This window comes from Cinclus cinclus, chromosome 3 (genome assembly GCF_963662255.1).
Source record: "Cinclus cinclus chromosome 3, bCinCin1.1, whole genome shotgun sequence".
In the NCBI taxonomy this organism is placed as follows: Eukaryota; Metazoa; Chordata; class Aves; order Passeriformes; family Cinclidae; genus Cinclus; species Cinclus cinclus.
Window position 1 is genome coordinate 60,644,122 of NC_085048.1, and position 24,575 is coordinate 60,668,696.

The window sequence follows — 24,575 nt, forward strand, 5'->3', positions numbered from 1 at the left end:
AGCCATTTAAGTCAACCTACAATTTTGCAACATAATCACTATGGCTGTAAAAGTTGGTGTTCCCTGGTGTGAAGAGCTAAAGTTCCCAGATGGGAATCTGTATCTATTCAACTAAACCAATTTTGTGTCCATTTTATCTCAAGATAGCCTTCCCAAATCTATCTGAAAAAGGACACTGTAGAAGCAAGAGCATTCCATCAGAATCATATAGGCTTTGTTTGCATGTTACTGAAAACTGTGACTGGGGAAGAAAGAAGACAAGGAAATACTGCAAAGACTTTTAACAGTCTCTTCTATCACTCAAGAGAAAACCACTTCATTTCTTGCTTTATGTTCCTATTAGAGCCTCACTCTTAGCACACATTAAGTGGACATTCTCATCTCTCTTCTTTCCCATGTTAAAGATTCCCAAGAGATAAGCAACACATTTTAATTTTAAGATTAGTAGATGAAAAACAAATAATGTGCTAGACTGCAAAGACATTCTTTCTCTCAGAAACAAAGCCTTTCCAACTTTGAGCTTCAGGCTTGTTCACACAAACCCAATGCATCACCTGCAGTTATCAAAAGCAACATGTACATATGTGTCTTCATGAACTGAAGCAAATAACTTTAACAGTCCAGTGTCTTCCTCCTTTATTTCTAGCCTATTACAGACTAATATGCTTTTGCTAAAGCTTTGAAAGATCCATCTCATAGAAACCTTTTATAATTTTCAAACTGATCCTTTTGAGCACGGATTTCTGTACCATCTCTTTGTTCCTCATAGAAAGACTTCAGATGGAGAAAACAACATGCTTATCTCTTACATTTTGACCTCTTCTTTGACAGCACAAGTGTCTCCTTTTGAAATTCTACCTACCTTCATTCAAAGTTGAAATGCTGATAGAATTCTGAAAAAGCAGGACGTTTTAAAATTTGAAGTCCATTAATAACAAACATGGCAAGAGAAGACATGAGTTTGTATTTTGAAGATCCTGAAGGACATGGCAATTAGAAATAATTATAAGTGCAAACAATTCTTGGCTACATGTATTAACTAGAGATCCACAGTGATAACATTTTATTTACTAATAAGAAATAATTTAAAACTTGTTTACTTATATACCATTACTGTGTTTTGTTTCAGGTCATTAGCAGAGAAAATGTTAAAAACAGAATGAAAATCTCTAAAAAGTAATACACCATTCACCATATTCTAAAGTAATACAGTCAATCTACACTAAACTCTATAATTGATTAAATAATGTATATCAGAATTTATCTTCTGAATCAGGAAAAAAGGTACAAAATATAAGGCTAATGCTTTGTTTAGTTACAAATAAACACATCCTAGTGACAACTGATAATTTTCAATTTTTCTTTAGACAAGAAAAACCTGTAAATGAAAACCAAAGCTGGAGCAGTTCATTCACATCAAAGTTCTTGCTTGCACACTTCAACTGTGATTAAAACTGGCTATTTATGTATCATTTATTTTGACAGAAATGCCTTGCCATTACTGGAATACTATCTTTGTCTAAGACAGTTCTCTTCATACTGTTATACCTTATTCCAAAGACTGGCAAAGACTGGCAGACTCCTGCACAGCTGCATTCTACTTGCTCAGATAGTTACACCTCTCATCCAGTCTTGACTGCCCCTTGATTTACAGCAAAACTTCTCTTTACTCATAGCCAGGAGGAAATCTGTGGTGAAGATTATTGTCTCTGACCATATTATTCCTCCTGGCATCTTATTAGCTTTGTTGCTTTTATCTTCGTTAGCTTCATTTTGTTTTTTCTCACTGTCCATCTGATTTTGCCCATAGTATGGTTTCTCATTTACTTGATACCTAGGTTTCAAGTTCCTACCTGACCAGTCCATTATATCAGCTTTTGACAGTGACAAGCCAAGTTTGAAGCAGATGCTTTTTCTCCATTGACCCTCAGGCTTTGTGAATATTCCCTGTCTTCCCTCAAACTCTCCTCAGCTGTGATGCCAAAGTTGACAGTATTTAGGCTGCCAATATTATGCTTTATCTTTGTCTGGTGTCCTCTTGTTTTCCAATGCCTAATCATACTGTCCTTTCTTTTACAGCAAGTCCATTGGAATTTTTTTGTGGTTTTCTGCATCTATGTAAGATGCTATAACAAATGTCTGGTATATACAGTAACACTGCAGTAATACAAATAACTAATAACTGCAACAGGAGCTTGATCTTGAACAGTGACAGAGGTGGTCTGATGTCTGTAAATAGCTACAGATGCAATTATGTTCTAACTGTACCTCCCTAACATGATTCTGCTTGAATATGGACCCTTAGACCTCATGCCTGCTCTTTCTTTTGCCAAAACAAGGAGTCATCGGAATCAGTTCAGACCCATCTATTTGTTCAAACCAATCCCCAGGTACCTCAGGACCAGCTGCAACAGTTTCATTGCTGTTGTTTTCCTTAATTTAGACATCTGTTTATCAAGAACTGACCTTTTAACAACAGGTCTCCAAAAGACATCAGATAGGAATATCTTTTACCCACTGCTGCCTTGATGGAAATAACTGCTGTAAAAGCAACTTGCCTATAAATTACTTCCTTAACAGGAAAGCAGATGCTAATATCTCATTAAGCATTTGGATCAATAATATGCTTATGTTTAGAAGAAATTTTCCAAAGGCCAGATTTGCAAGAAATCTCACTTTCAAACCAGATTTTCTTGCTTCCAGAAACTGTGATTGGGGCCAGACTCTTAGCAAAACTCTGTTCTCATGTAAACACCTAAATGATGGTCAGATTTACAAAGTACTCAGCATACAACAGCTCTTGGGGGGTCTCATCAAATCTAAAAGATTTTCAGAGACATGCCAGTGTGCCATATGCACTAGAAAATCAGATTACTTATTTTCAAAGTAAAAGTGGGAGCTTTTGCAAATTCTGGACCAAATGAACCTATGAATATCCTGGGCATACTTTCAGAAGATAGGTTGTAAAATACAAGAATTTTTTCTTTACTTCTGTGAACTTCTAAGGAACAGAAGGCCAGAGCTTTTCTACCTGAGGATTCTGTACTACAGCACTGGTATTTTTGTTTGTACAGCTTGAGTAGTGTCATGGAGCTAGGTCACAGAAAACCAGCAGTGCTGCAACACAAGTGTATGATCTCCATCAACTGCAAAGCACCCTCCTCCTCCTGTGAGGATGAGCACAACACATTGGAGAAACACTATGTCAAATGGAAGTTGGAAATAATGGATGTTTGTTGTCTTCAGTAGGATGACTCCCTGCACAATGAAACTCTGTAAGAGTTTTGCAGATCGTGAGTTTCCTTTGAAGACTATGCAGAGAGCTGTGTCTTGATTAATCAAAATCCAGGAAGCTGTCAGTCAGGAACATGGGATGCAGGACAAGACAAGGTGTCTTTTGTCACTTTTTTTGACTCATTGATTATGCTGATGCAGGTGGTCAACTCAGACAAATCCTTTCATAAACTTCAGATTTAACCAGCTCCAATTTTTGTTCCTGCTATTGCTGATAAAATTCTGTCCAAGAAAAGACCCATTCTAGTTGTTGGAAAGCTTCCTTTAATATCCACTCTAACTGTATTTCAAACCACTGTTTATTCCTTTCTACTTGTGCCAGCATTGTCCTTTAGCCATGTTCTCTCCTGGCTGTTTACCAATTTGCAACATTCATCAAATGCACTCAGGCTAGCTCGGGCTCTGTTTTGCTACAGTGAACCAGGACAGCTGTCTCACAATGCTGTTTGCAGCTCTCTCTGCAGTCTTGAATTCATCTTTCTTGAAGATGGAAAAAGCAGATCTGCACATCTTCACATTTCTAGATCTTACTGCTGTAATTTCAACAGCACCAAGTGCAAGAGGCCTTATAACAGAGACAGTGTAGAAAACAGGAGAGGGGAGAAAGGGACAGGTGTAACATTGCACCTAAAGCAACCACATTCAGATATTTTGCATTAGTTTCAAGATAAAAAAGATTTTAAAACCCTATCATTTTACATTTTCAACTGCTCAATCTTTGTGTAAGAAGTAAGCTGCTAAATAGAAGAGAGAATGCCTAAGACATATTCACTGTCAGTTGATCTGTGAGAATCGCAGAAGGTGGAAGGCATGTAGGCTTCTACATTCTCTTATACTTCCTGAAAAGATGTACTCAAATAATTTAATAGTTAGCTCATAAAAATAACGTACACAATCTTAATTCTGGAACCATGTTAGGATATCTTTCTTATAAAAGGAAAAAAACAAAACAAACAAACCAGCTTCACAAGTCTGGAGCTTTCTTCAGGCACTCCGTTTTTGTGGGTGAAGCCTGTGCTTCTCACATCACCCTGCCAGCATGAACCAGCCCTGCTGACTTAGTGGACGGGCTCTGGCCAAATACAGCTTTATCTAGAGTAGTCTTCCTTTTAAGAATACTTGGATTCAGCCTCATTTACATAGTTCAGGTGATGAATCAAAGATATACTATTCTTAGAAGAACTGGTTTTAGTCAGCAAATAACTCAGCTGGAGTGAGAGATTCTTAGGGAGTCAGGCAAAAAACCCCACAACCTTTTATGTACGCTGCTCATATCAATGATCTACAGATCAGGAGTGTAGGAAGCCAGCTAGGCACACAAGAGAGATGAAAGTCTGCCTAGTTTCTCACAGTGACTGGTTTGCAGGTTTAATCTTCTGAGACAAAGCAGGCTCTTGTCTGAGACCCTGGAAGATGAGAGTTACTATCTTATATTCAAACAGGTTTTTTTCTGCTTTCCAGAAAGAAAGAAAATATCTCTGAGAAAAGGAACCTAGAAAATCAGACTTTGAAGAACATTCCTTGGTAGACAAATTAAAGCATTAGAGGGCAACGATCATGGTCATAAGACCAAAGTTTGTGCCTCCAACCTTCTTTTCTTTGGTTACCCATACAATAAAGAAAAGATAAAGTTCAATGGCAGATTTGAGGAGAGCAAACAAAATATAGAGGAAAGAACCTGTAAAACTAACATACCCAAGGCCTGGAACTTTTCCAGCTCTCATATGAGAGTTAGCCTCTTGGGGGAAAAAAATATGCACATGTAGCCCAACAGTTCATTTGGAAACAGGACTAAAAACTGTTTTCTTTACTCATGTTTACTTCAGACATGAGGAAACCTGAGAAGATCAATCTCCTATAAATGACCCAGAACATTCCAGAAGCTTATGCCCCATATCACCTACAGCACCTGTAACAGAGCTCTGATGTTCTGCAATGCCATTATTTATCAAAGCAGCACCTAACACACCTGACTAATGGTATGCAAAAGAGAACTTCTTACTGTTTTTTTTCCAGGCAGTATCTTGCTGATGGTTACTGAGCCTTTCACTTCTTCAAGCCCAAGCTAACTATGAAATCTGGAACCATCTGCAAGAATCATTAAAAAATTTAGCTTGCTTTGACAAAAATGAGTAAGACCAAAGTTTAAAAACTGAGCTCAGATACAAATAAGGGGTTCTCTTGTGCATCTGTGTTCCAGATACATCCTGGGAGGATTGAAAGAAGGAAAGCATCTCTGACACAGTACCTGGAGGCTTTACCATGTGCAACATGCATGCTGCATTGCCATGCTATGTCCTGATGTCTGGGGAGGCAAACAGTGACAATTTTGACACCTACTCTACTGATATGGCTTTTGATCTCGTCCAAGACTGCTACAGGAGGCAGGAGGCAGAAAGACTTCTTGGATCCCCTTTTTAATGTTCACACCCCACCTGGAACCTGGAGCTCTGGGCACTGCTGGGGATCCTACAGACCCATGCCATGGCTCAGGAGCCCAGGCACAGCGGGAGATTTCAGTCTGCTGCCCAGACATGCAGGGTGTCCTTTGATATTGCTGCCTGTCTACTTGCTGCTCTGTATCCCTTGCAAGGCTCACAGATAAAATAGCTATAGTTTAGCTCTTTATTTTCTGCAAAAGATGCTAGTGACTTTCCTTAGTCAAAACAAAAGAATTCAGAAGTCAACCAGAACAAACACAACATGAATAAATGATCTCAGAAAAAGATTAGTCCGATTTTTCAACAGCAAGGCTTTATACATCAATTACCTGCTTTATGTTAAACTGTCACTCATTTCTTATCATCCTGCCATAAAGGAGAAATTTCCTTTTAAACATCCTGCTTGTATGACTGTCATCATTACTACGAATAGTAACAGTTATACTGTTAAATTGCCCAAGATAATTTTTCCCCACATATATAAGGCACTTGTGAGCTGATAGGCAGCAGATGGATACACAACTTATGGAACTGCCTGGCAGCAAGGGGAACAGCTTTCAGGGGTAGTCTTCTTCACTTGCTTCTGCTTTACTCATTTTTATATGCATGGCTGAGCTTATTGTTTGCCTTGTGGATACTGTATTTCCACAGCTCATGCCGAAAAAATGTTTTTCCTTTAACTTGTTTTAACTCCTAATATATTCCACACTCTACAACCTGTTGCTGCCAACTCTTACCATACTATCACAACGTGCCTGTATCATGTGCTCTTTTTAAGCTTCTGGCTCCTGCAGTCATCACATTGATATGAGAATGCCATTTTTGAGACCCATTTGAACAAGAGGGCAAATAAAGACCACCATAATTTCATAAGAGCATTTTAAAATAACCTTATAACTTCACCAGGCTGAGATGCATTTTTTGGCAAACTTGGATTCAGTGGGAGTTGGAAATGCAGCACACCATGCCACTAAGCAGCAGGAATTAACCTGTCTTTGGGTCTTGCAAACATGGAAGGTGTATATATCTTCCTTCAAGATTTACATCTAAGAGTTCATGACTTTAGAAGCCTCACATTAGCCGTGCTACAGATTAACTTCTTGCAGCCATTACTCCTGACTGTCAGCTAGTATTCAATCCACCTGTCTCAGTTCTCATGATGGAGGGCTGTGATCTGAAGCACCAGCACATTTTATGCTCTTAGCAGAAGACAGTGAGCTAAGTATGCCTGCTTCAGCTCTGATTTTGGTGCTCGCTGTTGATTCCTCACTCTGCCAGTGGGTGTGGGTGTAATGCAAACCTACTGCATCTGCCAAAATAATCACCCAGGGTTAATGTCAGGTGAGATGCTGTGAGCCTTACTCTTCCACTGAGTTCAGCAGGCTGGCTCACCTTCTTGCTTAGTGTGCTATAAATAAAGAATAACTGAAGTGTATTCACGATGACTGTGGGGTGGTTTGTACTGCTTTGCACAGTGTAACACTGTTTCTGACGCCTCAAATTTATCCTTAGTGCCTTTTATGGGGTCTCTGCAATAAATCTATCTCCTTTTGTTTCAGGGGACTCAAGATGTTAACTAATAGGAGAACTTAATGTTTAGGTGCAAGAGGAGAGCATACTTTAAGGGGTTTGCATCTTCTGGATGCTCATATTGAGATTCAGTGAAGCCTAGAATACCAGTTTTGCTCATTTTTTGTTTTCCTTCTCCTTCCTCCATATATTTTTAATTTTCTGAGAGGGACTGGAGTGATATCTATACTTTTGTACTGAGTCTACTCCTGTACAGCAATAATTTTTAATTTCTCCCTATAAGGTCAAAACAATATACAGGGAGTGCAGAGTCTAATAAAATGTTTGAAATAGATATTGAACCTCTCCTGCTTCACTGGAGTTCTACATTCTGCAAAGTCAGCTCAAGGGGATTTCAACATGCTTAGAAATGTGTATTTCTGAAACAATAAACTGTACCTTAGGAAAACTTCCAAGTCCTGACTGTTCCAAAATGCTGCATTTAGTGATGCACAAAATAACAAATGGCCTGATCTAACACCAAAGTTAAACTGAACCATTTTAAAGGAGTTTTCCATGGCTTTTATAACTCTTTTCCCCGACCCAATACACATCTGGTTCTAGTTGGCACCACAAGACAGACATATTTAAATGTCATGACAAAGGCTAATCTTGTGTTTCTGCCTTGTTGGGAGACAGGAAGTACTAGAAATCTCATAAGATTCTCTTTGGACATCTATCTACTTTTTGCATACTCAAGTGATTTAAGTAGCTCTGAGAAGAATTCAAATTTTTGTGTTAGCTGAACTGACCCTCTCAACTTCCAGAGGCTCATTCATCACTAAGTAGAGTTTAATAGAAGCCTTTGGAAAGGCTGTTCCGTCCTGCCTCCACAGCTTCAGCCAGCCATGAAGGTCTCAATCTTTTGTATCTTTGCTCTTTCTGCTAGGAAAATCCAATAAATGAAATAGTATTTAAGAACACTTTTAGACAGGGGAAAGAAGTGGTGCATTATTCAAGATGGTAGAAAAAGAAAATAAAAATTGCTTCAAATCCTGTGATTCCACACTAATCTTAACATTTCCTTTATGAGTCAAACTCAGGTAGATCTGAGTAAAGGTAGCAAAATTAAGATGGACCCTGGGACTGCTAAATAATTACCAGGATTTACTACAATTCATCTATGGAAAACCCTATAAAGTGCATTTTCCATAAATGGCTTAGTTTCTGCTTGCAGTAGTGACACAGCCCGTTGAATGTTTGTGAAGAGCTGGACTGCAAGTGTTTAAGATTCCATGAAAACCAATTGGAATGAGTTGCTGAAGTTACTTTCAAAATGATAGATGGTTTTCAAGTGACTTAAACATTTTTGAACATTCAACCCAGGAGACACTTCTACAATGATCCTGCAAGGTGATGCATATGTACTCAGTGTGCTCTTTCATAGGAAGAAAACCTGACACCAAAGCTTGGCTACAAGGAAAGGCTTGCAGTGAATTTAGAAACTGAACTTCCCTGCACACATTGTTGTGCTCAGATCATGCTTCTCTTTATGAACTTACCACAATGCACAGGAAAAGGCATGCCTACCAGTGACAGAATACTGGTGTTTCACAAGTCTTGTCTTCTCAGCAGGTTCTGCTGGCATCCTTGTGGCAGAACAGAACTCACAGCATGTATAGGTGCTAGTGGAAGAACATGTTAATATTTAAAGTAGGCAAAAAACAATCTGCAAAGAATACATTGATTTACCTTTCTGATCTTCTGTTTTTCCTTCTGATGCTTTCTCTGATAAAGTGCCATTATTTCCACTGGCTTTTATTATATTTTCTTCCTGTATGGTTTCTTCACCAAGGGTTATGGTGTGTCCATTCGAAGTTTCAAAATTTACTGTTACATCACCATCTGAAATGAAAATTAAAAAGTTATTGCCTAGTTTAATTAATTATTTACCACCAACTTACAACACACAGCATGCCTCTGCTTTCAGGCTTGTATGGAAGAAAAGCAGAAAGACTTATTGAAATGTGAAACATCGGGCTGTAGATCTTTTCTGGAAAGTAACTCTGTAAAGAAACTCTATAGGCTTTTATGTTCTTTGGGTGGATACCTCTGCAGTAGTAGGTTTGGAAGAACATGCTGGTTTCCTTTTCCATGTCTGTTCATGAGCATCCTGTTCTCTTTTCCCTGCATTTTGGCTTACACAGCAAAGAAATATGTGCATGGACCACAACAAAGCTGCAACATGTTCCAGCATGTTCCAAAAGTGGACAACAGGTGGGCAGAGTTGCAGAACTACTGTGGTGAACTCCCAGCATGTAAATGAGCCAGGAATTGTGATAAAAGTTCTCAGAATGCATGTGGCCATTTATGTAATAAAAATATGCCACAAAGAAATCATCCAGTCTTAAGAGCCAAAGTGAAGTCTTCCTGTGTCCCATAAAATATCATAATTAAATTCTGCAAGTCAAATTCTTTCTCAGCTCTGATGATACTTTACTCACTTACTCAGACTAGCTCCACTTGAGAGTTTTTTTGATCCTGAGAAAAACTTATTTCTTTTCCTATTTGTCTCTATATTGCTGAAAAGTGCTACTCTTGCTGGTTTACAGCTTTCTCTGTTCCATGCACATTAAAGTTGCTGCTGATTTTCTTCTCTGGTAATTTCTTTCTGCAAGATACTCTTGCTGTCAATCCAAAAAATAAGCAAATCTACATGGCATCTCTTCTGATTTCTCCCACTGAATCTTCTCTAACTGTGGCAATTCCACTTCTCTTCCTTGCTGTGTGTTATCAGACCTGGATGTTTGGCACTTCCCTGGTTTCAACACAATTATGCAGCCTCTGTCCTACCACCTTGGGTGCTCCAACTAAGGTAATTGTTTCATTATCTTCCACACACTGACATCAACTTGATTTGTAAAAAAATTAGTTCTGCCTTGCTAACTTTATCTAATTTACTACAGCTGACACTTACCTTAACTGCAACATTCAGTTTCTTCAGCTTCTCTCTTCCAGGGCTTCTTAAATCCACTCTCTCCTCTCCGCCTCCACATATGACACTGCCACCTCTTATTCACGTCTTGCTTCTGCAAACACCTCCTGCCTCCAAGTGGCACTTGCCACTTTCCACTTCATTCTTCTTCACTCCATGTGAAATGCTGTCACTTCTTCACATTTCTTACCTCTCACATTTCAAGTCTCCATGTAATTTCCTCTTTTAGCTTTTATCCCCATAGTTATTCCTTCTAACTACCTTCACACTCTTCAACTGTCTTTCCTACCTCTCCATTTTTAGCACCTTCAACCCCATATTCTTTCAAAATGTCCTTAAAAATTATGATTTCCATCAAACATGAAGCACAATGTGATGAAGATTACACAGACCAGATTGATATGGGAGGAACAAGAAAAAATTGTTCATATTTATATCCTTTTCTAACTTTGCTCAATCCCTGTAAGGAATCCAAAGTCCCATTCCCTTTTAAGGATGAAAGAGAGAGTCAAGGACACTGATGACCAAAGTACTCATACTTTTATCACAAATTATAGTATTTATATTCAGAATGTAACCAGCCTGAGAAGTTACCACATTTCATTAACTGTCCCAACTGTAATATAATTTACAACCTTCAGAGGACAAGGTCACACAGGTCCCCAGTAAAGCAGGTGGCAATACCCACAGCAAATTCACAAATGGACAAACTGAGGTATGGAGAGTTTACAAGTCTTGTTTTAAGACAATGACAGTGGCAGAGACAAGTGCAGAAGCCAGCTATGCTGAATGTCATAGTCTGATAATTAGCCAAACTCTGTATAGACAAGTGATGTCACACATCAACAAAAAACCCTTTACTTCTTAATATCAATGTGTATGATGCAATCCATAGACACTGATACTTTACTAATTCTTCAGATCACACAGAAAAACACAATTTCTAGCAGAAAATTATTTTTGGTAAATGTGGAGTTCTAAGACTCTTTGATAAAATGACAAATGGTTAAATTATAAGCTACAGAAAATTATTTTACTCACTTGACTTTTATTTGATGTAGATTTATAAAAGATTAAAAATATTAGAGAAAATACCACTAGAAACATAACTGGATGTAGCATAGAGGTATCTACCTTGGCTTACTCATGCTTTTCAAAATGCAAATTCTGGCTAATGCCAGTTACTAAATCTTAAAGCATTTTGAAACAAGTGATTTCCTGCCCACAGTTTTATGCTGGTGCCATTTGTGATTGTGGCCTGTGTGATAGTGGTGGGACCCATATGAACCCAGCACTGGTACTTTTTTGATACCTGAAATGCATTGTATTGATTTTTCTGTGTTCCTAATTCTTCAGCCAAAATTTCTCATTTTATACTCTAGTGGCTTTAGACAGCAGACCTTAACTCAAAAATAGTTTTATCACTAATAAGAAAAATTTCTGGCAAACAATAAGCAGGAGCCACAGAAGTCACATTATTTACAGGGAGCATTAAAATACTTCAGGGTATGACCAGAAGCCAGCTGGGGCACCTATGGCAGAAGCAGTTGCAGAACACGAATCCCTTGACTTCAGTTGTCAGCTGGCCCAAATTACCTCTCACACTTCTCAGTTTGTCTCCTCCTACGTATTTATACTATGTGCAAACAATGCAACAGTGGCTTTATCATACATGTTTAGTGCTTAGTAGCTAAATTCTAGTTAATGCATTATCACCTTGCTCAGGCATTTCCTTCAGCACTCCCCTTCTTATCAGCTCCTCTCTGCTTTGTCTTGTCGAAATCTTCCTTTCCAACACTAAAGAAAAAGCACAGTTAAGAATAGATTTATTCTCATACTGCTGATGCTTGTGATAAAAAGGTAGAGAACTATTTTTATTTCATAGAAAGAGAACTCTTGTTTTTTCTGATTCTGCAGGAGAAGTGGTCTGAGTTTTCATGGACAGTCTCTGAAAATATTGCCCTGCAATTTCACGCACAGAAAGTGGGGACTCATGATCCAGTAACCTCAGCTCATCAAGTCTCCTTGAGGATTCTTTTATGGTCAATGGAAAAAGGTATTTTCAGGGTGAAATTGAACTCATCCTAGCATAGTCATTTAGTATGTAAAAGTATCTTTTTTGCCACTGACTAGATAGCTCAGCTGGAGATACCTCCATCTGCTTCCTACAGCTTTTGTGTAGTGAGACACAAATCCTGTTCAGAGCAAGAAACTCATAGAGTAGACCTTGTGACATGCAAGCTGTTTAAGGGAAAAAAAAACCCAAAAAGCCAAAAACAACAACAAAAACAACCTTTAACAGAACCCAGAAAGTTATGTTCTGAACGGAAATAACATCCTCATCGATCAATGCTGGTTGACTTTTGTGGAAAAAAAAAAAAAAAAAAGAGCATCCTGTATTTAGGTTAAAACAGAAGCAGCATACACAAAAACCCCAAGTCCGTGGCATGAAGCATTCTAATTATTATGTTTATTTCCCATGGGAAAAATGCTGAATAATTTTATAGGGAAAAGCATTTGCAGATGTCAAAATAGAATAGCTCCACACTGCATCCCATCCCCAAACTGATGGAGTGGTCTTGGAGATTATTGTAACGATCCATGGAACCATGGTGCATAATGTTCACAAAATGTGAGCATCACTTGTAAAATCCTGCCTCCCCTGACAGGAAAAGGTAGTCTCCCATCTTGATTCTGTTTATATAAGGATACAAAATCCATGTGATGTTTGGACCTTAAGCTGAGGGCATGTGGTGAAGCTTTGGCTGTGCTGGACTTCATCCTATTAATGCTATGGGATAGGGCTATTTGTCTCATCAACTAATTCAAACACTCTCTAGGGTCAGTCAATTGCTGTATGCAGAGTGATAATACCTCTTGCAGTGTTTAATCTCACTTGTGCCAGCCCAGTTGGAGTGACTCAGCCATACAGTGGACTGACAGGCTCCTGTGAAGGCACAGAGAGAGGCAATTTGGCTCTCCTGAGAAATCTGTCCTTCATGCACAGCAAAACACCTTTCCCAGCAGCAGGTACCCAGCTGCTGACACAACCAGACTGGCTGACCTCAGGCACCTGAAGGCATCACTGCTTACAGCTTCCCACTCCCCTTGTCTGTCAGAGAAGGGGATGGCTGAACAGAATGACAGAATATGGGTTTCAGCTGGAAGGGACCTTAAACCATATCATTCCAGCTCCTCTGCCATAGGCAGGGACACCTTCCACTAACCCAGGCTGCTTAAAAACCCATCCAACCTGGTCTTGAATGCCTACAGCAATGGGGCATCCATAACAATTCTGGGCCACCTGCTCAGTGCCTTATCACCCTCAAAATAAAGAATTTCTTCCTAACATCTAACCTAAACCTGCTCTCTTCCAGTTTAAAGCCACTCCCCCTTGTTCTATCATTACATGATTTTGTAAAAAAGTTCCTCAGATTCTGTGCTTCCCAAATGTACAGTACCAGGTTTACTTCTCACACTGCAAAGTGCAGGGATTCAGCAGCTCCTCAACATAGGACGCATTTCCCCATCAAAATAGCACCAACTCCTGGCAGAAGAGCTGGAGGGAATAAACATTTTGGCCAGTCCTGTTCCAGCTACTCATGCCTGTGAGATCAAAAGCTCACAAATGCCAGCATTAATGGCTCGAGAACATATAGCCTGGGATTAAGTCTTTGTCTATATACTCAGGTACTTTGAGGGATCTGTTCATTAGAGGTCAAACCTCTGCAGAATTCAAGTCACATTCGACAGCATGAAGTGTGTGTGCAGACTCTCACCATGAGTGTATGTGCAGACTCTCAATACCAGCCAGCCTCCTCAGGGAGACTGTGGTAGCCTGAACTCTGATCAAGTTAGGCTGCCTTGGGTCCCACACCTAAATTAGTCACGAGCTCTCCCAGTTTCTCCCCTGTACTTTTTAAAGCATGGGCCTTGCAACTGTGCGTCACACATGGGCACAGGAGCGCACCCTAGGCTTGCAAAGAGTTTTTCATGTAAGGAAGCCATCCCACAAAGATTGTTTTAAGAGATGGGGGGTCATGAAGACACAGGACCATGTGGGCAGGCATGGATGGAGTGTCTTGGTCTTTCTAGAGAGCAGATGCATTCACAGGCAGGGTGAAATCTCGTCTGACACAGCCCTGAAGGATGAACACCTTATGCACACACTTTATATTTGTTTTGTTGCTAGCACTACAAATATTATTATTATTTCAGCATTAGAAATATTACTTAATTACCACTCTTTTTTTCTCTCTGCTTCCTTTTTACATCTGTTTTCTTGGGGACAGTGAAATGAGATGATCTCTTACATATCTGTGGGAAAATTCAATGCCTCTTGAAAACAGTAATGCCATCAAGCCTAAGAACATTGAATCAGAAATTCCCCCATCAGTGTCTCTCTCTAGTTTTCAGGATGATCTATTTTTTCAGTTCTACAACACTGAATTAACAGCTGCATTGAATTAATTATCATGGGAAGTGCCAATTGTCATTAAAAGGCATGAACACCTTACACTTCAACTAAAAAAACCTCAAAGCATTTCATAAATTACACAGGTTTCATAACAACCCTGAGACATAACTATCTCCATTTCACACATTAGAAAATTTGTGAACAGATAAGAAGCTTAAGTCCCAGTCCTCTATCTTCTAAATGCTAGCCATGATTGGTGTTTTTATTTAAACTGATTAAGCTCAATTAATTCAGCTTGAAAAGCTAATCTATTTTAAACATTATTTGGCTCATGGAAAGAACATAAAATCAAGCTAGTGTTCACTACTAATATCATAATTTTAATTCCTACAAAGAAAAAGGCAGATTCTTAATTTGAATCAAAGTGGCAAAAATATGTCCCCTTGTATAAGAGGAATGAGTAGCCTGTCAACTTAGGAACTTATACTGGGTACTATTTAGTCAGTGTGGACTCATCACAACAATTTATGGTTTCCTGCAGACTTTAGATTATGCAATATATTTCACATTTACACAGTCAAGTATTTTGTACCATCCTGTTGTCCAGCACCACCATTCCAAGATTTCCTGGCTTCTGAATGCCTGACTTTGTAACTCTATCATTTTAGGAAAGCTTGCTGAAACACAACACCAGTCGAAAGTATTTAGCTCAGCAGACTTGTCTGAGACTCTTAAAACTCTGAGTGCAATTAGGCTGAGTGACCAGCTGATGCTATCAGTACAAAACTTTTCTGCAATATGTGTGTGTGTATATATATATATATGTATATCTACATGAATATATACATATATCTCAACACGTCTGTCATATAGATATATGTATATATAAAGGTGTGAATATATATAAAATTTCAACATGAACACCAACAATGTTTATAACTTTAAGCAATAATAAAATGGAAAGAACAATTTCTCCATCTGTGTACATGTATGTATTGAGATTGATTACAAAGAGGTCAGTCCCGGCTGCGAGGGTAACTGGTTATGAATCCTTGCCTACTGAAGAAGGCTGAGGTGAGGCAGGCAGGCAGTCTCCAGTCTCATGCTCCAGAAGAATCAGAAAATCCCAGGTCAAAATCCTTCCCCTGTTGCAGTCAGAAGCAGAGCTTGTCCTGACTTTAGGTGTAACCATCAGAAAGGATGTACATTTACTGTATTGTATGCAGCCCTCATTTACTCCAGTAAATCTTACTCCCCTTCAAAAAACAAATACTTGCTTTTTTGCCCAATACAAATAATAGTAACACTAATAATGGGAACAGTTTGCCTCAAAAAGCAGCTTCTCTCTACCCTTCCTCATCCCCTCAAAGAAGACTGCTTAGTGATGATCAGCATCTGCAAACCTCAGGCAATCTTAAGACCCATTCTTTGACTCAAAGAGTGCTGTGAGATTCTGGATATTCTCCAGTATTTAGTTTTGTTCTTCCAAGAGAAGCTTGAGAGAATTCTGATTATTAATTTTTCTCTGACCTAGTAAGAACTAAACTTGCCTTCCGATCCCTCTCTGTATATATTTCTGCAGTGAAGCTTTGAAGTGGCATCTATTTTGTGCCAAGACATAAACTGCTGCCTTTTCCTTTGCAGCAAAACATTGCAGAGAAGAGAAACCCTTGGGATGATGGCATCTTACGTTTGTTTTTCTTAAGATTTTCAAAGCCCTCTAGGCAAAAAGCATACAGCCAGTGCCCAGAGAATAGATTTTCTGAGACAGAGAGTGGAAAATACGGTGCTACAGGGAAAAATTCCAACCATCATTCCCACACTGGCACAGATACTAACATCTTACATCTAAACATTACATCTTACATCTAAACATCCCTCCTTTTTTTTGATGTTTGTGGTATTTGCTGCTTACAAGCATCTTCCAGTGGCTCCCAAGACAAAAAGCGCTCCACGATTCATGTCCTGGAAAGGCCATAGCAAGAACCTATTTCAAAAAGCCTATTGAAAACCCAGGGAAAGTAGTGAGAGTTCCTTCCAACAGCCCACAGTCTGTCTTTATTCTGTCTTAGAAGAAATTCTTTCTTCAGCTGCATGTGGAATTACCACTCTGAAGCTCTGCTGAGAGAACTGGCAATAAATGAGGATCATCATGCTCTCTCCCATGGTCCCAGGCCAGGAAATGGGCTTCCTGCACGTAAGAGGCAGGCACACACGCAGCCCCCACTTGGTAATGTAAATACACCTCTGATTGGGTAGTGTGAGGAAGAGGATATCCTGCAGGATTTTTATTTTGAATGGATGTCTTCCCATTTCCTTCTCAAGTCAGATGAGCAAGTTTCTTCTGCTGTCCCACTAAGCAAGCAACAAGGGGCAACTTGCCACGTAAATGCATCTTCTCAGTCTCCATTGGTCCAGGGTCTATTTCCTCAAGAAATACAGGGAATACTATTTTTATTGATCCCTGAAATGACCATCTAAGGTAGGATGAATGCAATTCAAACTACTTCTCAATTCAAGTTCCAAGCCCCGCATGAAGCACGTACACAAACGGAAGTGATCCCCTGCACATTTTAAAAGCAAATTGGTGTCTTGAGGGACCACAAGATCATGAACAAGACCAGCAAATTATGTAGAAGTATCTAAGGAGGCACTTTTGAAAATGTTGACCTTAATTTCTTTGTACTTCATTTCCTGCTTTTGTAAAAGAGATACAAACACATGCTTTGCCTTGGTATTATCAGAATTGATGAGGCATGCTTGCAAAATTGGATTCAGGTCCTCGGAAGAAAGACAATACAACATAAGAAGTTAACTATCTTTAACATGAACTTACCAGATATTAGTTTTTTTTAAAAAAAATGAAAAATGATACATGCATTATTATTTAATGGCATAACAATTTAACTAGTGCTAATAGGTTGCGAAAGTTTAGGGAATCTCTGTATACACAGCTTATGAATGGTCATTAGTCTGACCATATTGTTGCATATAAGATCATTATATTGCTGTGCATATAAGATCATTATATTGTTGCATTACATTGTTGCATATAAGACCACATACCTGTGCAGGAGAAGCTACAGAACATTCAGGAGTCATTAACTAGAAATAACTTTGTTTCAGCAATATGATAAAAGTAATGGGAAAGCTGAAGGAAATGGGAAGCAATGAAGGAGATATCAGACTGAGGGGATTTTAATTTTTTTTTTACTGCAGTAGTAGAAGAAATTGTGGGGGATATGTTGCAGGGTATGTGGGAAAACGAAAAAAAAATCAAAGGGAAAAAGGAAAGAAAGAAGGATTTGAAGATCTCAAAAATCTGTTCAAAACTTCAGTTGGCATCTGGAGAGATGAAGACACCAGAGAAAACGGCTTCTTCTTCTTCCTTTTTGTGTAAATAAAGTTTGTTTTAGGAGTTTTGCTGTCAAACCACAGAGCTCATTGCTGTAACTGTCAGGAGCTGGTATGGGTTTAAAATGTCAAGCAGTGTACTTCTAAGAGTTCAGGGAAGCCTACTCAAAACACTTCAGGAGACTAGAGTTGATTTTATTGCCTACAGCCTTGGAAGACAGTAGACAGGGAGCTTGCACTGTGGCAATGAATCTAAAGAGCACACAGAAGCTCACTGGACTCTTAATTAGACTCAAGTTTAGGAAACCACAACATCAAATGTTTGAATCCCAAACCAGAAGTTTGGGATTTTTGTAGAGAAAGTTTGGCTAGATCAGTGACACAAACATGCACACACATTCAGTTTTCTAAACATGGATGTCTACAGCCACTTCAGATGCCCCAGGGTTCTGGAGCTGTCTGCACAGGGATGACAAATATTATATCGAACCTTCTGGGAGAGCAGCCAGGACACCCTAGAGCATCTCGGGTGGCCCCAAACAACTATGTTTGGCTAACTAAATCCCAGCCTTCAATATCCCTCTTTTTCAGACAGAATATAATTCCATCATAGCATTTGATCTCAGACCATCCTTCCAGCCTTGTCAGTGGTGAAGTGAAGGGGCAGAGCAGTCTCAATGAAGGCAGGAGTTGCAGAGCTGATCCTCATTCTGCTGGGCATGGCTACATCTGCTTCTCCCCCAAACTTCTGTCTCCATGAAGGGAAGGTTTGTTTCATAATACAAGTCACTGACTACCAGAACAGAGAGATTTTCCAATATGTTTGAGGATATAGTAAACAAATCAGCTGTGTATTTTAGGTGATAGGTTCAAGAGAGAAGCTGAACAAGGCTCAGTTTTTCCAGGCCAAGGATCAAACTGTTTTTCTGTATGTCAAATACCGTGCCTAAATAATCCCTGTCATCTAACAAGTTCAAAGACCTTCTTAAATATTACCCTGGAAAACCATCACAGTGTTTTCCACTATTTGCCACCAAAGGGCCACAGACATACCTGCTGATGTTTCTCTGAATTTATCACTGGTCTTCTTCTTCCGCCACTTCCAAGGTTTAAAGATTTTGCCAATGTTGGAGAGTTTGCCCTTCCTTTTGAAGGGAGGAGTTTGGGATCCTGGGGCTGGTACATCTGAGTTAGCAATTGAAGCTTTGTCCAAACCATCAACTGTATAAAAAAAGAAATAAAGGTAACTGAAGGATGGAAAACAAAATAGCACCCAACAGCTAAACTCCTCCACTACAGATTGAAACAGGCTGTGTGTGCATCAACATGGATTCTTCCTGTTCCAGAAGGCAGCCCTGGGCTTCACTGCTTCTCAGCACCTCAACTGCAGCTGTCCAGAACTTATTTCATGATGCTCATCTGGCATATTTGCACAGTCCAGTGATTTTCTATCACCACAGGAGAATTTCTTTCAACATATGTTTGGGTGACTTTTTCCCAACCCTAGGTAAAGTTGAATAACTAGCTATCATCATATAGAAAGCAAAAACCTTGCAATGTGAAAACAAAAAACTGTTTCTTTTGGGTAAAATTAATCCTTTCTTAAACAAACTCTAACTGTTCTGGCAGTGGAATGGGAACAGGTCTGTTTGATATCCCTGGTAATCAGTCCTTCCCAGCACAGCCTGCCATGAGTCAGGCTTCTTATTAACAAAGCCTATTTAACAATAAGCTTTTGAACTGGAGCCAAAATTTAAAGAAGGATTTCCTTACTCCAAAAACATATTCGATTATATGAAAGCCAATACTTTGCATCGATGGCCAAACTTCGAGTTTTGTGAACCAAATCAAGACTCATCCCACAACATGCTGTAGCATACAGTTAAAAAAAACCTCCCTGAGAAATCTACTATTATTTATTTCTATTTAAGAACTAAGGTTTCTCAAAGCCTTCCATCTGTTGTCCTGCAAACACTTGCAATGTGCTGAATTTTACTCCTATGAGCAATGAAGTAACTGCCATTACTCAGAGACACAAAATTAATCATGGCCTTAACTGTTTGTGGCATATAGGCTCTGTAATTGCTTTCATTCATCTAAACATTCTAATTATAATCAATTCAGAAGAGAGTTGATGCCACTCTGAACAGTAGTAATGATAATCATAGATCATTAAATCAGAAATCTGTTCAAAGAAAGAAATATCAATGTCCCCAATTTTACACATGGAAAATATGAGGCACAGAATTGTTAAGTGTTTAATTTTATGTTTGCCAAATAGCTTCCTGAATCCTGGTCCTGTGTCCTAGCTGCTAAAAAGATTCATATTCAGCCACATAACATCATGGCGCAATCTTACTATTCTGTTTCTCATACAAATGACATTTAATGAGTCCTATATTTGTCCTAGGCTTTAGATTGATCCAGGATGCTAAAAAAAAAAATCTTTTCTGTGAGAAAGCTGACGTAATGCAAACAGAGCCCAAGAAACTTTATTTCCAATGTTTTGAAATAAAGTACTGGGAAGAAAGACTCATTGTATAACTTCATTTAAGTCCGTGAAGTTAAAACTAGTGATAAACTTCCTCACCTCTCTGCTCTGGAGAAAAAGGAAAACCTTGGAGAGATATAAAATGAGACTGCCTTAAAATGAATCAGCTACCCCCCAACACAGCCGGAGAAGCCAGGTGAGAGATGGGGGATGAGAATATCACCAAAGGCAGTGAGCAGCTCTGCAGAGAGGCATAGGGCAGCATAATGAACCCTGTAGGCGTGCCTTGTCTGAAATTAGGGATTACACTTTTGTACAGGCTTACAGGCATTGCTTGTGGAGTGCAGTCCCCTATGGAACACAGAAGCCTCTGCTGTAAACTGTGGATCTAAGGGAGAATTAGAGTTATTTGGAATGTATGTACAAAGACAAGAGAGCAAAATTTATCTTTGCAATTCCAGCTGACACAAGAGATGAGTGCCACAGTTTGCAGCCAGGAAAAACCAGGCAAGAGGTAAGGAGAACACCAGGAGTTGGGCAGTGCAGCACTGGAACAGGTCCTGGGAGGCTTTGAAGGATCAGCCAGGCAAAACTTCAAAGCTCCTTGTGGGGCTGACCTCACCTACTGTCAGGATCAGTCCTGCTCCGAGTAACCTCCTGGGTCCCTCCCAGTCAAGATTCCCGTGGTGCTGAGGGATGCAGAAACACATGGTTCCTCTGTGAAATCAGCACGAGAAAATCCAAATACTGAGAAATGAAGTCATGAAGAAAAGAGACCAGGATCTGTTGGGTGTAGAGTTCTCTCCTGGGACAGGAGCCAGGCATTATCTCACTGGCAGAAGCACTGAGATTATCAGCTCAGTTGAGTGAGAGGCTACCCACCCTTGAGGCAGCAGAACAGAACCCGTGCTCCTCTCTCCAGTGGCTCAGAAAGGCTGGGCTATTGGGGTGAAGAGCTTGCGTCCTGGTGATAGACAGCATGGTCTTACAAGCACTAGAACACTGATTTTTTCAAATCCTCCTGGGTCATGGAGTATAGCCTGCTGCAGGAAACCACTGTCACGAAAGCCTTATCTAGATTTTTTTTCTCCCTGTGCCTACCAGCAGAAATTGAGGAGGATTAGGCCTGAATAGGTCCCCACAGAGAAATACAGATTTGCATTGGTCCCTGTTCTGCCCTCCGCTGAAAACAATATTCATCCTAGATACAGAAATCTGTCTGCTTCAAACTGAGCAAATACATGAAATTCATGGACAATAATTCTATTCAGGAAGATGGAAACTTTTGAAAACAGATGTCAACATAATTCCTTCTGACAGTAAAAGGCAGGGAGTTGATTTATCTAGTGAGTTCAACAGGTGTTCAAAATTGGGAATTTACTAAACTGTGGACCTTCTACCAATTCCCTCATTTGAAATATGCATTTTAAAATAAGGAATAAGCATAGCCAGGTATCACAGACTAACTTTAGAAATAATCTAAGATAAAGTAATATGTCTAGAAAAAAGAACTTATTTATATTCAAAAGCATAAATATTATGCGTATACATATATATTCACATGCTAGCACATCTTATCAATTAATAAACTATTCAGAAAAAAGCCCCACGATTTCAGCAATTACATTTCAGAGTATTTATGGGAAGACTTTTACAAAAGTTATTACTCCTTTTGTTTGAAACATCCACAGGAAACTGATGTTTCAGATGCACACTATTTGCTTTACAGGTCATGTACTACTTAAGAATAAAGCGATGTGGTTTTCACCTCAGAGAACTTACCTACCTTCTATTATTCATTATAAACATTATACATATTCACTGAGGGGAAAAGAAACAGCTTTCCAAGGTTTAGAGGAGCTTGCTGATTTGTGGTACTCTTTTGTTTGTATATAATGTCTTGAAATCCTGCCTTCTTCTCACCATCGTCAAAAAGACGTTCTGTATTTTTTACTTCTGTATATTTTTTCTCTTGGCAGTGAAAATGAAAGCCAGCAGAAGAATCTGGCCTGCACTCCCCTCACCAGCATCTTTCTACACAACTGATCTAATCCAATCCTGCTGGAGTACTGGGATATATTTAAGGGATGCTTTCTCACATCAGGGCTGTTAATTACAAGATGGCACAAACAGAACGTCAAGTTGTCTTCTTTCCCCACCGTGCTGCACCTTTCATGCCGCAATCCCTTCTCTCACCCACCTCAACCAAGGCTCACCCACCTGTACTGCAACTCTGCTCTGGATCCTTGCCATACAGTAAGTTTTAGAGTGGCAAGATGAAGGAAAAATCCTCCTCCTATTGCTGGACAGCATAACCAAGAGGGAAAAAGGCACAGAACCAAGTGCCCAACTGATATCAAGGCACTAAGGTAGCACTGGCGCCTACTATTTTCACTAGCAATGGTTCTCTTGCAGTATTGCCATGGTATCACAACATCAGTGCTAAAGCATGTGAGGAAAACCTTTTCATCCTATCAGAATACAGGTGACTCAGGGTACTGCTACATCTAACCATGAATTAATTGAGAAATACAGCAGAAGATGCCTTGGCCCTGGTTCAGAGTTACATACAAGTGGATTTGGATACAATTTCTGTGCTTATTAACTACTAGTTAGCCAGTACAGCTATTTTTTTCTCTTCCTCTCACAACACCCTGTTGCTCGGCAGGAATGTGCTGCAAAAGACATCTTGGTTTATTGAGACCTCAAAACGTCTTCTGACAGCAATATGATTTTCTATACTGCCTTGCCAGAGGGCATATGGAAATCATGTTTTTTATGCCAGCAAAATGAACATTTTTTTGCAGATGCCTATTATCCCTAATTAGCAGTAAGTCATCAACTTGCTATAGAGTATAAGCTACTTATTCCTTGAGTTTACTGGCAAACTTCAATACACTGCACGATAAAATGTTTGATGTAGTCATTAAAAATCAGAAGTCATTCTGACACTATAAATGTCATTTTCAATAATTATCTCAAATTACTATTTTCCTGACCCAAACCAGATGGAAATTATATTTTTTTTCTTATTTCTCACATTTTTTGTTTTGTGGGTGGGGGTTTTTTGTTTTGTTTTTTTGTTGTTGTTGATTTTTTTAAATCTACTTGGAAGGGGGGAAAAAGCAGCTAATCCAAGGTGGATAAACTGGTAAATGAGAGAGATATAATCTACCTCCAGGCAACACAACGAATTGGCATCTGCATGCTTTTGCCTTGCCATACATCTGGAGTTTAACTTTGGAGAAACTCTGTCATGAGCTAATTGACTTGATTGTGTTTTAATTAAATGAAAGGAAAAAGCTGAAGTTCAAATGTGGGCGGCAGAATGGTAGTTTCCTTATGGAACTGCCAATATTGCCAAATGTTAATTGGACCTCCTGCTGGCAATGAGCTAAACAGGCTGGGTAGTGGCTACTTCATAGGATGCTGGCTGCTGCCCTGGAAGAGCCAGAGGGAATCCTCCTAGGATAACCACAGCAGGGATGGAGATGATGGCCTGAATTTCTACAGGTTTCCAGGTTTCTACAAGGATGCACACACAAGTGCCTTTGGGGTTATTGGAATCACACTTGGATCAGCAGTGCCAAAGTCCAGAAAGGGCTTCAAGTCCAAACACTGCAACTCCCACTGCTTCCACAAGCAAAATGTTAACTTGCTGCAGAAAGCCAAACACAGCAGAAGTGGAAAATTCAACTCTAAAGACCACATTCTGTTCTACCCATGATGAGCCCCTACCCAAGTGCTGCAAAAAGCACAGGAACTGCTGCACAGGTACTTCAAAGGAAAAGAGGGAAGCTTGTGCCTCCCTGAAAGTCATAGCATGGATGCTCAGGGCTCCATGATTCAAAGAGGCATGTGGCTCAGAGGGATGCTCAGCCACACTGTTCTCTTCTGCAGTGTGCAGAGAAGGAATATGATCAGGGTTACAATGGTGTATTTATTCCAGTTCTGACTTTCTTAGCTGTACACCTGGCATTAACTGGCTGAAGGCCTGGAAAAGCTTATTTAGCTATCTGTTTCTTAGGTAGAATGCCCTAGTCTTACAAGACACTGATCCCCAGCAAGCAAGCA

General features: G+C 39.5%; 1 protein-coding gene across 1 annotated transcript in view; it reads right to left on the reverse strand.

Moving 5' to 3' along the window:
- PHACTR2 (phosphatase and actin regulator 2) overlaps positions 1-24,575 on the reverse strand; it is a 124,610-nt gene that overhangs the window by 21,011 nt on the left and 79,024 nt on the right. The window contains exons 2-4 of the mRNA XM_062488998.1: positions 19,064-19,231; positions 11,956-12,036; positions 8,997-9,149 (exon numbers count right to left, since the gene is read on the reverse strand). Coding sequence (XP_062344982.1) covers positions 8,997-9,149; positions 11,956-12,036; positions 19,064-19,231 — 402 coding nt within the window. The remainder of the gene's footprint in view (positions 1-8,996; positions 9,150-11,955; positions 12,037-19,063; positions 19,232-24,575) is intronic.